At 41.4% G+C, this 16354-nt stretch overlaps 1 protein-coding gene across 2 annotated transcripts in view; it reads right to left on the reverse strand.

The window, feature by feature from the left end:
- The window catches only part of ASPSCR1 (ASPSCR1 tether for SLC2A4, UBX domain containing), a 42400-nt gene that overhangs the window by 4657 nt on the left and 21389 nt on the right, over positions 1 to 16354 (reverse strand). For both annotated transcript variants that reach the window (XM_062010553.1, XM_062010552.1), the window contains 6 exons: positions 15360 to 15426; positions 14409 to 14471; positions 14049 to 14101; positions 1607 to 1658; positions 832 to 901; positions 326 to 513 (listed from right to left, as the gene is read on the reverse strand). In XM_062010553.1, the coding sequence (XP_061866537.1) occupies positions 326 to 513; positions 832 to 901; positions 1607 to 1658; positions 14049 to 14101; positions 14409 to 14471; positions 15360 to 15426 (493 nt within the window). The remainder of the gene's footprint in view (positions 1 to 325; positions 514 to 831; positions 902 to 1606; positions 1659 to 14048; positions 14102 to 14408; positions 14472 to 15359; positions 15427 to 16354) is intronic.

Here is a 16354-nt window from a genome sequence, read left to right on the forward strand (position 1 = left end):
CATGCCTATTAGTATCTGAACTACACTAGCATAGCTAAGAACTCAACATGTTAAGCCTAGAATATAGTTTAAAATGCTGCAAGCGTACGGATCGGACATCAGACTCAACAATGTCCAGGGCCTGTGTTCAGGTACACATTCAGGTACTTTTCCAGTGAAGGTTGAGGTTTAAGACACAACCTGATTTGTGATTGGTTAGTGCTGAACCTGATGTCCTGCAAGCCTTATGTTGACACCTTAAAGAACATCCAACATGTTTGGCACAGAGGAACCTGTCCTTCCGGGGAGTTCAGAATGAGAAGAGTTCCCTCTGATTTCATGATACCTGGCAGCTTCAGCCATTTTGGTAGTTTCCCAGGGGCCCTTCTCAACACTTGTGGAGCTCCGTGCACTCTTGCTGGCTCTGACTGCTCATCGGTCTTTTTGTCACTTACTATTTTGGGTTCAGATAGGGATGGAGCTGTTGATTCTAAAGATGATGAAGCAGAAGGAACTAATGGTTTGGACAGAGATCTGAGGAAGAAAATAAACAATTAGAATTAAGTTCCATTTTTTTCCATAATAGCTGCTTGTACCACCACCACCTTCAAACTTATATTCAGCTTGATATTCAGCTTCATTATAAAAGCCCTAGGATTTACCTAATTTAGTCAATGAAATTCTACTTTGCAAAGAAAGAATAAAAAAATTATGAAGTCAAGTATGAGCTTCAGGAGAAAATTAAGTCCTAGTATCTCCAGAACACATTTCTTTGTAGTAAGACGGGCTCATTTCATGCTTCCCATCCCTGAAATGTTCACCCATTTGCAACTCTATTTAGTCCCAACATACCTGGCTACTAATAAATCAGCCGCAGAAGGTGACACTGCAGAGCTCAACAGGTCTGATTTCAGGTAACAATCTGTTTAAAAATGAAACCCAAACACTTGTTTAGTAACATAGAGACTCCAACCACCATAGAGTCCTGTAGCTCTCAGAGCAGCAAACACCCGCTGTCCCCATTGCCTTCCCCCAACTGACAAAGGACACTTTTAAACCGTTTTTGAACAGAGTTTCTTTCATAACTCAAGGTGCCCTATTTCATCATTCAAATCTCAAGATCTTGACGTTTTCTTTCAGTACTCACTGCACCTCAGAAACTTTTCCATGAAGCCAAAGCATGCTTTAATCTCTGAGAGAAACAGAGATTCTAAGCCAGAGATGTCAAAGAATCAAAGATTCAGATCTGTTCTCCCATCTGCAGCCAGTCCGCTACAATAGGAGGTCTGAAAAGTGTTTGTTTCATAGTCATTTGTCTAGTTAACATTTTTAACAACAGGATTTCCTGCTACACAGTCGTTCTATCATTCTTGTCCTCATGGCAGACAATGCCTACTCCATAGCCTAACAAATCTCCTAAGAAATGCACTGTGTTTACATTTGTGCTCTAGTGAACTGACCATGCTAGCTCTGAAAGAGCTTCAGCCTTTCAGAATGGGAACATTTCCCACCATTCTCAATGACTGCACTATCTTTTGTTGGAGGAAGTGTAAACCTAAGGATATAATTCTTCTGGTTCTACTATGGGAGCTACAAGGCCAACTGAAGACAGAGGAAATCCACTCACCCCTGCACTCCTCAGATCCAAAATGAATGACAGCGGTTGGAAAAAGTTTAGCCTGCAGCAAAAGGGGAAAAGAAGATATCACTGATTGTAGGTGCTTTCACAGTTCACTGTGAACATAAGAAACAGGTTAGACAGACAAATTGACAGAGTTCGAGCTGAAACATCTAGAATTCAGAAACGGCCGAGCCTGGGCAGAGCTTAGGCTAAGCTCTAGCTAATGCACAGGGCAGAGTAATATATGAAGCAAAACTCGGTGATCTGTTCTACTGCACTGAGATAATGAGACCTGTACAGCAAGTACTCATTGAGCTGAAGACTTGCCATTTGCTTTCCTCTCTCCCCATAATATAATGTCTCAGGACATTATGTTTCACTCACACTCTCCACTGCTGAGCAGAGAGCATGAGTATGAGTAAGAATTTCCCAAGACCTAAGTACTGATAGTAAGAGAAGGAAAATCCAGCTATGCCCTCAGAAATCTATTTCAAATTATTCACTTACAGCTATACACTGACTCTAGTTGGAAGCTGCCTAATTGCAACAGCTTTCCAGGATGCAGCCTACTCTTTTACAAATACAGCCTGAATTCCTAGTTCCTGACAGAATAACTACCACATTCAAACATTTTTTTAATCCATTTAGCTCATTATGTGACCTAGATAACTACAGGATTGCCTTTCTCATGTCTGCATTTATCAGCCTGATTATCTTAGGCTTCATCTACAAATGTTACTAATGATTATTTTGTATTTACGTATCTACCTCCAAACCACATAAAAATAACAGAGTGTGGCCAGAACTAATTCCAGCAGAACACCAGCATTAAGAGATCTATGTTTTTCAACAATTCCTCTCTGACCTACTGTGTGGCACACCTTAAATAAAAGCCTATTTATAGGTCTTAAAGCAGTGAATCAAGTCAAAGAAAGTCCATGTATGTAAACTTATTGAGGCTGTGATCTCATACGTCCTGTCTCCATATAGAAAGGCCTATGACAAAAGGACAGTGCCACAGTGCCCTGGTTGACCACATCAGTGGAAAGATGGGAGACACTGTCTGTCTCACCGGGAACAGCCCCAGAAAGCTATGCACTTTGAAATCTATCTCTTTACCTACCTTTTCAGTGCTCCACTACAGCAATTTCTGGTCAAAAGCATACACAAAAAAACCACATACACAAAAAACCCACATTCAACAGAGTTCCCATTAGGTTATAATCTAGGAGAACAAACTCTCCCTTCTGCAACTTAGAAGTGCAATGAAGACAGAATCAGCTTTTGCCATTCTATCTATCAACTACCACACTTTGCAGGGGAAAAAAAAAACCACCCCAAAATAATGAAACCACAAACCAAAACCCAAATAAATGGAAATGTCTATAGTTCTAGTCAGCAGGCTTGGTTCCTAATTTAACCTGTCTGTAAAGTTACTACCCTTTACACTGTCTCCCATTTTACAGTTTCCCCCATTTGAAGGTGTATACCCATCACACAGGAAGAATGAGATGGCAACTGATGTCTCTCAAGTTACTCAAAATGTAATGCACCTGACAGCATCCAGCTTGCTGCAGTTCATTTGCGTTTCTCTAATTTTAAATAGCAATAAATCAGAATTATAAAGCTTTTAAAAACTTATGTTGACAATGGCCATTCTCATCATCATCTCCTTTCATTGCTGTACACTCAGTCTCTTATGTCATGGCTAAATAGCTTTATTCAACTACCTCTGCATAAACATATACTGACTAAAATTCAGTACTAAACATTAATTACGTTAAACATACTGATACATTAAATGACACGATACTGCTGAGAAGTCATTTGTCAGCAGCACAAACGATGACCTACTGAACACATAGTTGTAAACAAAATAAATATTTTCAACTGCCCCTAAGTAACATAAAGGGAAAGGTTCAAGCCACTAAGATGTGGTGAGGGATATGGTTTTGATTAGCGATGGGCCTGGCAGTGTGAGGTGAGTGGTTGGACTTGATCATCTTAAAGGTCTTTTCCAACTGTAATGATTCTGTGTATCAAAATTAATTAATCCAATTAAAGAAGTTCAATTACTTCTTTGGATCAGTTTCATCACCAGGAAGACTGAAGGAGAGTAACTGTTCTCAATCAACAACAAAATACAACCTGGTAAGACTGCACAGCTAAAAGGACAGAGATATCCTGCAACACAGGAAAAACTCCTGCAGGGATTAACACTACATAAAGAAACTGGCTGAATCAACTAATTTAATCTTTCAGAAGGCCTTATACTAAGAGACAGGTAGAGAAACCAAATCATGGCAGTGTAAAAGAGGTACGTACTGTCATAGCCAGAACGTGTTCATTAATGTTGATACATTTACCCCGGCAAAATAACAACAGGAAATTTTTCGCTTTGACTCAATTAAAACATAAATAGATAAAAGCAAGCAACTGACCTACTTGGTATCATTAATGCATACTAGGGAATTGTGCAGGGCAGGCTGCCTACTCTTGAGATTCCTTGAACCTTTGTTGCCATCACCAGCATAGCCAGGATACTAGAATGACGGTCCTTGGACCTGATCCAGCACAGCAATTACCAGAACTCAAAGGATCCCTGATCCTCATGGAGGAGTCTGTGGATTGCTGCCTAATACAGACATTGATAAAACTGTATTAACTGAAGGCAATTTGAAACAGCTTCACCTATCTTCCTGACTACAAACTTCAAATGAGTATGTGGTGTTACCACTTTTTTGCATTAATCCAAAAGCTGTAGTAGGCTTTCACATACAGTATGGCTTACACCACGTCAGACTGAAGCAGGGAGACATTCGTCAGTCTGCTTCAAGTCTCAGCCCCTGCTAAAGCAGCCAGGCATCTCCACATCCTTGGACTGACATTTTAGCAGAAATCATTATTTATTAGATCTTTTAACACTTCACTCCTCAGTCAACATGGCCTAAGGTTGCCTGCTCCAGGCACGGCTCTCCATAAACTTTTTTAATTAAAAGTACCAGACACAGTTTAGAAACTCCAGAGAAAACTCTTGCAAGAGCTTTGATGTTTCCGCTGCATTCGTCTGAAGGGATCCCTCTATTTAGGAAATGGGTGCCTTAAAAAGCCCCCCCCCATACACACATATACAACTCAAGCCCTTTTACACACAACATCCTTTTCATGCCAGCTGCAAGTTGGAAAATGAGGTTTTTGTAGCGTGTTAGTGTTGGAATTTTTTAATAACCTCCTCTCTCTTTTTTTTCCCCTCCCAACCAATTATCTTGGTAAATAATTAACATTCTGAAGGAGATAAGTAAGCACAGCATCTCAGAGCTCAAAGCCCCTTAGTTCAAAGCCCTGCCCTTTTCGTTTCCCTGCTGCCACCACTGAAACTTCCTTGTCAATCAAGCACTGGGCACACACATCAAAGCTTCATGTGGGAATGGCCCCAAGGGGTCACAGAAAATTCACGGCAGGGCCTGCATGAGGCACAAAGAGAAAAAGAGAGTTAGAAACACGGACCAAGAGCTAGACAGACACACTCAACCAGACAAACACACAGACAGAACATGCCCCAGTATAAACTTCTACCCTATTTACCCACAGGTTGACAAATAACTATAGTTCTAAGTTTCAGGTTCCACATCCACAACCATTTCTCACTGCTGGCAAAACATCAGTCCAAATGTTTCAGTTCAAAATCTTTTAATTGAAGGAAACTTGAACCAGAAAGCAGGTCAGTAGTATAGAGAATGTAACCTCCTTCTCATGTTTTCTCTGCATCCCTATCCTCTCCTAGGCATCAGCCAACATAAGAGTCTCTTCTTACACAAAAAGTTCCTTTTCTTCAGTTGGCTCATTCATACAGGCCTTTGTCTAGCTTCCTTTGTGCAGAATTCTCAGGTACCATCCCAATTTCATCACTTTCTGAGGATTCAGTACAGAGGCAGCTAGCTACATCTCACTCATCACCCCAGGAATCCTCTAACTAGTCACTGGCAGAACATAATGCTGTCTGAGATTTTTTTGTAATACAAAAGTATTTAAATCAGCACCAATTTCACATAAAAAAAAAAAAAAAACAAGTGGAATGATTCCACCAGCCAAGGAATGTCTTGGCATAAAGATGAGAAGGCTTTAGCAGCTGTGGTCCAGGAAGACATACGAACCCAAAGCTGGAGCCTTTCATACTCTCTAACACTGCTAAGAATGCAAGGATCAAATCCTGAGCAGAGCATCACCTGAAAACTATCACAAATGAGGAAATACCAGCTGACTTGAGAATATAGTTAGAATATAGAACAACAGCTCTGCAGTTCTTAACCTCACTGCATAGGATTCTTACAAGAATAGCTGTGAATCAAAACAGAAACTTCTTAAGAGCCACACTGAGTCTGCCAGATTGACCAAAAGAATCACAGTCTGAAACAAATATTCAAGAAACTCCATTCAATTATATGCAAAGAATTACTACAACACGAATAAGTCAACAGTTAGTTACTATAATCAAATATCTAGCATTTCTCTTCTTTGCTGCTTTGATTTCCTGACAAGGATACAATGCCATTCTGACCGGGAAAATAGATGCTTTTCATCTCTCAAATTGTAACATTCAAATCACTTTGTGCAAGGCACAGTTACAATACACAGATTACTATTTTTATTGCAATAGCACCTAGAAATGAAATTGTAAATGCTGTCCAATTGTGTAATTATATATATGTACTGAGCAGCAACATGTACTAGAAATAAAAATATAAGAAAGTATGAGGTTTTGGGGGTTCCATTTGGTTGGAGGAGGTTGGTACAGATGAAAAACTGAGACCTGAAGAGCTTATGTAACTAATTCAAATTCACACAGGATGGCAGTAGCAGAAAAGAGAACTAAATATGTAAGTCTCCACAGTGCCATCCAAGGCCTTAATCACAGGACAGCATTCCTCTGAAAGGATCACAAAGTCACCGATGAGGCAAGAACTGGAGGAAGCCAATGTCCTGCTCCCTGTCCTCCCCGCTTCAGGAGTATCATCCCAAACGACCAACTCCTCCGATTTTAAAAATATCTAAACACAGCTTCATCGATTCACTTGGTTCAGTCACAGGAGTTTAAATTAACACTTTCCATTTCTGAAATCCGAAGACCAGTCTGTTACTCATAAAGCCACATTTAGTCTGAAACGTTGCAGCTAAGTAACTCAAAGCTTTACTTGAGACACGCAGAGTGCAGTTACTCAGACACCATAGTGGTGAGCGTGGTTTGTGACAGCAGGGCATCCTGGCCATAGAGTGATATCCTGGGGCTCCTGCATCTTGCACTCTGTGATAAAAATATCTACACTAGAACAGTATTCCCCTGTGAATCCAGAGGTGATACACAAGAGAAACATTTCTGCATTGTTCTACTGCACATTTTAGTAACTTGTTCTCTAGAGCACAGAAAAGACTTCAGGCAGAAACTTCCTGAAATGATGTCTCAATATTTCCTCCTTCACTTAGGTATCTCCAGACAAACACCTTAAAAAAATCCTCGAACAGAGTATTACAGAATACATATATATTATTACCATGCAGCTATTCTGTTCACTGACAGAGCGATGCTTTCAGACCAGGCAGAGACTGCTGTCTAAAGGGAACTTGCAGCTGCCAGAATGAAAAGCATTCTTTCCGTTACATGATCTGAAAAGATTAGAGTGCCACAGGTCTGCTATTAGTTTGATGTTAAAAGATGAATAAGAAAATAAGCACTTCAAAGGAACACGCGCATGGAAGGAGAAATCCAAGCTACCAACATGAAATACTGCACAGTACACACACCCCAAACACATAAACTAGCTCTTGGAAAATTCAACCGGAAAGCCGGTGGATCAAAAGCTTCTCCAGTAAGACTGCAAAGCATTGCTGAAACAGAAATAAACATCACAGTCATGGTGAAAGGGGCAAACCGACTAAGTGGTTTGTGTTTATAACCTGAGAACAAAGCTGCTCAATGTGAACTACAACTGCCAAAGAAGATAGATATTCTGCAGCCAATATGGAGGAGGTCTGATCCAGCTAGAGCAGGGGACCTTTAAAACTCATAGGGCAAAGATAAGATTTGAAAGTACTATTTAGAGAAGGAAATTTAAGAAGGAATCCAGGTATAAAGAGCATTCCTTGAATCTAAGCTGAGATCAGAAAGATCTGGCCTCCGAAACTAACAGCAGAGGAGAGAACATTTGCAGCAGAATTTCCACTCTAAGTCACACAAGGAAGGACTCACCTGGACCGAAGTACCAAGCCTTGAAGCCAGAATAAGAAGCAAGCATGGACAGCCTTTGCAAGCATGGCTAACGGATTTCACAAGAAAAACAGGAGGTAAAGAGTGCTAACAAAATCTAGTCAGATGAGAAAGTCCTGATCAGATAAGTAAAGGGCTAAGACTTCACAGAGAAAGGTGAATGCCGTCCTCTGGGCTGGATTAATTTCACTCTTAATTGCAATTTTCTTCCCTGGTGAGTGGAATAACCACAAGGCCTGACAATGGAAATACCTCTGACGGACTGACTCTGATGAAGTAATTGTTTCTGAAATTACATTCAGACTCTTTCCAAAACCAGAGAAGGCTTCACACCGCTCAATTCATAGTCAGCTTCACTGAACAAGCACGCCAGATGTATTGCCCAAAGTGGCATTAACATAGGACATGAAAACAAAACCAAAGGCAAAGAAAGGAACAAACATCTCCTCTGGATTTCTGCTCCACTGTACACACCAGAGCACTCTACACTCAGTGCACTCTAAGATCTGATGGAAGATTCAAATGTTTATGTGGAAGCCTGTGGACTCCTTTTACCCTCCACAAGACAGACGACAGCCCCTTGCTCTCTGCTGCCTTGGCTTTTCCAGTGACTGGTATTCTTACCTTCTGCTAACTCTTTCCTAGTATTAACTCAGCAAACAATGATTTTTTCCACTAACATACCCCTAACACAAATGCTTGTTTCTGAGAGGAGAAAGAAGCTAAGAAGCAACTCTGAAAAGCTCAGCTAGCCTAGAAAAACACAAATAAGCAACCAGAGCTATAAGGAACCCAAAGCCAAGTGCTACAACAGGGAAGCCTGCAGTTGATCAGTTCTGGAGAGCAGAACATTATAAAACACTTCAAGGGACACGAGGGTAAAGCAGCCAGCAAAAACAGCAATAACAAAAAATCAAAGCAATGCCTTGAAGTCTTTATAGGTTCCAAAAACTCCATGTTGCTGCCAATCTGTGTGCTCACTATACTGTAAATACACACACATTTCAGGAGAATTTGCTTCAGACAGTTCTTTCAGCCCAAGAATCTTGGCAAACATTTGTCTTTTTTTTCCCCTAGTTTTGCTAGCAGTGTAGACGTTCTCTCGTCATTGTAAGTGATCATATGCAATGAATGTGGTTCCAATCTTATCAGCTTGAACAGAGTGACAGCGTAGAGAGAGAGCAGAGTGTTGATAATATGGTACTCTACCATCTGCAGTGACTCCTGTTACTGGCCTCAGCACAAATTTCAGTCATTTATAAATATTTCCATGCTCAAAAGTGCTTACATTACTGCCCCAAGCACCATCCATTTTTTTGTTTATAGACAGTACCAAAGCATTCTATAGAGAGGAGGATAGCCTACTGCAAACTAAAGAACTGGGAAAGCTAGGTGCAACTCTGTGATTCATGTCTAACATTGGACAAGCAATCCAAAACAACCAAATCCCAGTCATACCACGGAACAACCAACCCCATCCTCTACCCTAGCAGAGGGTGGGAGTGTGATACCATCAGAAATCACACAGGCTCTGTGACAAGAGGTTTCTAAAACATCCAGGCTGGCAGTAGTTCATGTCCAGAACGCTCTGTGCTTGGGCTCAAGTAGGCTCTAAGTTTCTAGAAAAATCCTTTTGAAATTCATCAAGTTACCATATCCTTGCAGATTGCTGCTAGAATTCCCTATGTACCAAGGCATCTCCCAAAGAAAAGGACAAAATACAAGGCAATTAAGTAGCCCATGACTAAACTGATGGTAATAAACAACAAGATGCTTCTCTGCCACAGTCCTACTTAAAAGCAATAATAGTTCACTAACATTTAGACATGACGTAAATGCATGTCATTGTCACACATCTCGAGAAGATACAAGACCTAGAAAACCAAGAATGAACTGTGCTGAAGCCACAAGCCAACTTCTATTCCTTTACTCTTTGATTTTCTAACTATTTATCATTTTCTGTTTCTCAAGAGCTTGAACATCACGTTTGGGGAACGTGAACCTAACAGGTCCCTGAGAACAAAAGGAGAACAAACTGAATTTTAAAAAATGGAAAAGCATTTATGGAACAGGATAACTGGACAAAACCTCGTGTTTTAAAGGTAGGAACTCTAAAGCTCTTACAATTTCAATTACAGCTCATAGTTATCCTTGAGATAATCAGACTTCTGTGCAATCTTCCTTATGATTGCTTTTGCTTCCTACCTCTATTTTGGTATGCTATCTTCTGCTCAGGCAAGAAGTGTATGAAAGAGTGAACAGCTCGATAAATATGAAAGTTAAAGGTTGAAATGGATGGATAGATACGTGGTAGTATCTGCTTTGGAAAACCTGTTTTGAACAAAAACTTAGATTTCTTACCACCTAAGAAATATCTCATTACAATTAAATGCCATCTTTTTTTTTTTTTTTTGAAAGCATCTTTGTAAGGGAACCACATCAGGTGCAAAGCATTCCAGAGGCTATTGCCAACACTATGGACACAGCACCTGGAGCAAAAGCTGTGAATTTTGGCAGTTACTTGATACAATTTTAAAGAGCTCTACTACTGATCAACAATTCCCCTGCTCAACCTTTTGCATATCCTTAAAAAAAAAAACAAACAAAAAACAAAACCAACGCCAAACTCTCTAAAAAGCTCGAGAAAGGAGCGGTTCCATGACTTTACCTGTGCTCTCTTTTCCCTACAACATCCATGAGAACTGTATGCTCCGCAGCACTTCGTTCACCAAGGGAGGTTTAGATTGGAGAATAGGAAAAACTTTTTCAATGAAAGAGTTGTTAAACACTGGCACAGGCTGCCCAGGGAGCTGGTGGAGTCACCAACCCTGGAGATACTTAAAAGACTTGTAGATGAGGTGCTGAGGGACATGCATTAGTGGTGGGCTTGGCAGTGTTAGGTGAGTGTTTGGAGTTGATGAGCTTAAAAGTCTTTTCCAACTGAAATGATTCTAAGATACCAAAACACATCATCACTCTGGAACATTTTTCATTATTGCTGAGAACTGCAAGGTCCTCTTAGCATAAAAGATCCTCTTCCCCCAGCCCGAAAGCCACAGATTTTACAAAATACCTTAGCCCCATGCCTTCTATCTAAACAGAGCAGCTCTGTCTTTTCATCTCTTCTCTTCCAGATAATGGAAACAGAAGAGGAGCTCTGACTGAAGTACAAAAGGTTTCCCTTCCATAGATCACATGATGCCTGAAAGGGGTAAAGTCTACACCTAACCCACCCATACAGAGCCTAACCCCATCCAGTGCGGGACCAGGCACTGCAGCCTGCTCTGCAGCCCTCAGCCCTGCGCTCTGTGGATACTGACCTGCACAAACTTCTTCCCAGACTGAAGATTTCATAGTTTGGAAACCAATACTAGAGAGCAAGTGAGAAGTGGCGAGCAAGTCCTGCCCTCAGTGCTGCCCTATCTGGCCCAATACCAGAAATATCACCTCTCTTGCTCCTGGTCTGGGCCAGTGTCATTTCTACCAAGAGCATCAAAGCTCAGGCAATGCAGCTCAGGTAGTAACAGCTGCCTATAAAAAGGACATCCAACAATAACACAGTTGCCAAGGACACAAAAGCCAGAGTACCTTCCACACCCGCTTCTCCTCAGAGAAGAAAGCCCCCTTCAGCCCCTGTTAAGCCCTCAGGTCCACAGCAGTGGAAGGGAAAGCCTATCCCAGCAGAAGATGTTACGGCCCAGGGCCTTCACAGACTCAAGGCAAGTTACTGATGAAAAAGGATTTACACTGGTAACAGGGAGCAAAGCTTCACCCACAACCAGCTGACCTGAACTGGGATAAGACACCATCCTAGTAAGTTAAGAGCACTGTGGTGTCTGACAAACAGTACGGGTAACCAGAATGGTATGACAAGCTCTCAGCAAGAGTTGTTTTTGTCCTGTTTGATGTTTCATCCAAATCAAATGTTTATAAACACACAGAATCATTCCTGCCATAACAGACCATGACCTGAAAGGGCTGAAGATCGCAGGCAAGGGACACGGGCTACACGGCATGGCTACTGGCATCAAACACAGCTCTTCCAATCTGCAAACCCGTTTTACGTAATGGCCACTTTACACCCAACTACATCAAACAAACTCAAGGCTTTAATGCACATGCTTGTGTGCTACTCCCCAGCACACATTCCTGGCAGTACCAAAGCCATTGCCCCAGAATATAAAATTCTCAACATACAGTGGAACCCAACCCCGTCCAGGCACACTTTTTGTTCTGCTCTCTCTCTTCACACTGTTTTACCCCTTCAAGTCACTTCAGCCCCTTGCAGCCTTTTCCTGCTTACACCTCACCCTGAACAGTCATGTATTTCTTCACGTAATCATGTAATCCCTCACACCAATCAATTCCTCTGCTGTTTCTTGCCAATTCAGTGACACATCTTCCCTTATTGCTAGAATTCTCTTGAACCACTCTACACTTTTATTATACAGCACCCTGTGACAAGAAACCCTCCACTTCAGTTTTGTGTTGCGTGAACAACTACCTTCTTCCATCTAGTTCAGCTCCTGCTCACCTCACGTGATGCCACTCTCTGTTGTACTGCAGACAGTAAGAAATCAACTCCTTCCACCTTCTCCTTGATATGTTATTTCTTTTACAGTCACCCTTGCCTACTTAGTTTTAATTCATGCAGGAATTATTCCAGACCTCTGATGATTTCATTCCCTTTCTCTGCACCGTTACCAGTTCCTTTTTAAGGTAAGAGACCAGATCCACACAGAGTATTCATGACACAAGCAAAATCTGGTTTCATACAATGACACTTGATATTCTTTATTTTATTACCTATTTTGTTCTGAATACTTTCAGTTTTGGGAAGGAGATCATTTCAGTTTTGACCACTCTTCAGTAATGAGATGATTTCAAGCTTTCAAGCATGATATCTTGAACAGTCACAGTTTTGTACTATAGTCAAGGCTTTGCACCATTGTGTGACACAGCCAAGTGCTTCAGACTCAGGAAAGCTACTGCACAGCAATTCTTGAACTACAGAAGCAAACAGGGCTGAGATACCCCCAAGGGGCTCAGGAGTCCCTAGGAAGCTAAACCTATGACAGGCATGGTGACAATACAAGGAATTCCAACATCAACAAAACCACTCCCAAAACTTCAAATTCTAGCAAAGAATTCTTAACAGGGTATCAGGAACGGGAGAAACTTCCCACTGCGAACACAGAAATTCACACTTTGCTCCCTGAGCATTAAATAGTCTAAAAGCAGCTGCATGTGGATCTCTTCCACATGCCCTGGTCAGGAAGTTGTGGAATTTGGAAAGCTCCATTACAAACAACTTCAGAGGCATGCTAATCCCTACCTAATTCACCATGCTGCCTGAAAAGTCCTTTTCTCTATCCCTCTCTCTGCCCCATGCCTTCTGCTTCCCTGGGGTTATCAAGCAAAACCTCTCACCACAACCTGCTTGACTCTTTACCCTTCAAAGGATCTTCACTGCATCACTCTAAAACGTCCATGAAGTTCTGAATGACAGAACATTCTCAACAGCGTAGGTTTCAGGCAGGGTCACTGGCAAAATCACTCCACCAGTTTCTTAACGCATGTGTGATTCACATAATCAAGAATCTCTGACCTGAGACTTCAAAGACTACCTTGGCACCTGCAAAAAACTTCAAGAATCTTTCAGCCTCTGAGAAAAGTTACATAGAAAGTATGTATTCTTCAACATACAAGATAACTGATTTGATAATCACTATGTGAGAATTTATTTTAAGCTATCAGGTCAGATTAACAAGTCTGACTTTCGTCTAATATAGCCTCTAGCTCCTGCTGTAGAAATTGACAGCAGCTGCCTATCCAAACCCAGCCTCACATCTCTTACTGTACCAGTCCAGCTACAGACATAGCAAATTCACATCAGCTCAGCTCTTCTAATAATGTTTTGAGTTTAAGTACAGTTCAGACTCCATAAAGCACTGAGTGTAGGTATGAAACAATGTGAACCCCCCCCAACCGTGCCAACGATATGCCCGTGCATATTGCTGTACAAGGTGGACCTCTTCTGGTGAAGAGCTTGTGCTCCAAAACACCTGCTTCCATTAGTCTTGGCTACACAGAAGCCTACAGGGGTAACAACATTATACTGCTTCTTACAAAAGTAACTAAAAGTAGCAAGTCAGGGAGAAACACAGAGCACACATGAGTTCTTACCTCAAAAAGTGTCAAACTTTCATTGTTCAAGATGATTCTGGGAGGTGCAACAACTAAAGTTAAAAAACAAGTTACAAAACAGGACCACCCAGCAGTCAAAACAATAAATACAGCAGGTATGAGAAGGATTATTGCTCTTTTAAAGGAGTAACACATTCCCACTGCCCACATAGGCTATTACTGGGCAGAAACATAAGGTGGCTAAGAGAGCATGTTTTACCTTCTTTCCACTTCAACGCTGTCTTTGGGGAAGGAATTCCTCCCCAGGTCACATCTCACGGTATCACCAGATCCCATATGCACCACAGCTAGGAACAGGCTTTGTAAAGTAAGGCTCAATATTACAAATAGCACACTCACACAAGTAAAATGGTAAGTCTTCATCTGCAAGGTGTCTTCTTACAAAGTCTCTCAAAACACCAACTGTGAAAAAAGGAGAATGGTTTGCTGAATTACACTCATTTCCTCAGATGCTGAGCAAAAAGACTAACCTCTAAGAGCAGAACTGTCCTCTACAATGTATGTAGATTGTCTTTTCCCAAAAAGAACACTGTTAATATTAGAAAAATCTTGGAGAAAACAAGCAAACAAACCAACCCAAACCCACTTCTCTCTTAGCAAAATGGAAAGATACCAGTGAAGTTCTCCTTAGGAAATCCAATAGCATCTGCAAGATTTGCAGAGATCAGTCACGTGAGACTGGTGATTAGTTATTAGTTATTGCTCCATATAAAAGCATTAAAACAATTGTGTGGGTAACCATCACTGCCAGCTGAGAGTAAGAGGATCTCCACTAACAACAGTAAGAGCTATCTGGTGTATAGTCCGAATGCTTTTTGTGAACTGATGGAGGCAGAAAGGTTCATCCCCTGTATTCTTACTACAGTATGTAAAGCTGCATCTTCTTCCTGTTATTTTGGTTTTGTTTTCGATCGAGAGGGGGTGGTGGTGTTTTTTGCCCAAAATATTTTAAGCATTAACATAGAGGAAGTGTCCAAACTCTTCTGAGTAACATAGGATTTGGACACAGAGAGAGCAAGGCAACTTCTTGAGCACAAATATTTTGCCATCAAATAGTCTGACAGTCTCCATCAAGTACTACTGGAAACAAACTCCCCTTAACTAAGTTAATTACCCATGACTCTTTTCTCATACCATTCAGGGGCCCCCATAAGGACTGTGTAACTAGCTAATGTTGCTTTTTCAGAGCAGTATTATTTCACCTGCTCCCAAAAGAGAGCCACTCTCTTTTGTCATGCGACTAACTAAGGGAGATCAGCTGCAGCTACAGAGACTGGAGATTGCTCTTACCAGTTTCACTAGGAAGGAAGAACCCCTGCAGAACATGACGGTCTGGAAAATGGACTCTCAACGCCACCTAAGTCAGAAGTAAAGCACATTAGGTCAATTGTTTATGGCTGTTCTGTAACACCTGTCCTTGTCTTAGAGATTGCATGAAAGACTGGGGTCTTTTTGAAGGAAATATTTGAGATTTACTGTGTTGCTCCTCAGAGAACAAGGGCTGTCTGCTTTTCAAAGGCTGTAAGACAGCTAGTGTATAGAAATGGTATGGCATCCAACACAGCAGCACTTAACTCAGAGATTAGGAGCTCTCTGTGCTAAGTGATATACAAAGCAGAAAGGCATGGACAGGTACATACGTATCAGTGCTGCTAGCAGCAGGTATCTTCCTGTCACAGATCTGAAGTAACTCTTGCCATTCTGTTTCCAGCACTGGTCAGAAAGTGCTTAACTTGGAAACTTTGTCTCTCTTTTTTTTTTTTAATCCCATAGAGGACCAAAGACAAAAACTGCATCAGGCCCCTATTTGCAGGGAAAGATATCTCCAGTCTGTAACATTTTATCATTTAACTTGTAATGAGATATTATCCAAAAGTAAGAGTCTATAAAGGGGGGGCAGATAGAGGAAAGCTCAGTCATACAGAATCATGTGCACAACGTAAGGGTTTTGAAATACTTGGAACAAAATAAAAGCAGCTATATCGCCTGTTACTCAGCCGTGTTGGTACAGGTCAGCTGATCTTACATGGCACAAGTGTGATGCAAGTCCCACAATTAACAGGGACAGGAATTCAAAAAGTCATAGAATCATAGAATCACAGAATGGTAGGGTTGGAAGGGACCTTTAGAGATCATCCAGTCCAACCCCCCTGCAGAAGCAGGTTCACCTAGATCAGGTTGCACAGGAACATGGCCAGGCGGGTCTTGAAGACCTCCAAGGAAGGAGCCTCCACAACCCCTCTGGGCAGCCTGTGCCACTGCTCCATCACTCACGGTGAAATAGT

The sequence above is a fragment of the Colius striatus genome, chromosome 18 (assembly GCF_028858725.1).
Source record: "Colius striatus isolate bColStr4 chromosome 18, bColStr4.1.hap1, whole genome shotgun sequence".
Lineage (NCBI taxonomy): Eukaryota > Metazoa > Chordata > Aves > Coliiformes > Coliidae > Colius > Colius striatus.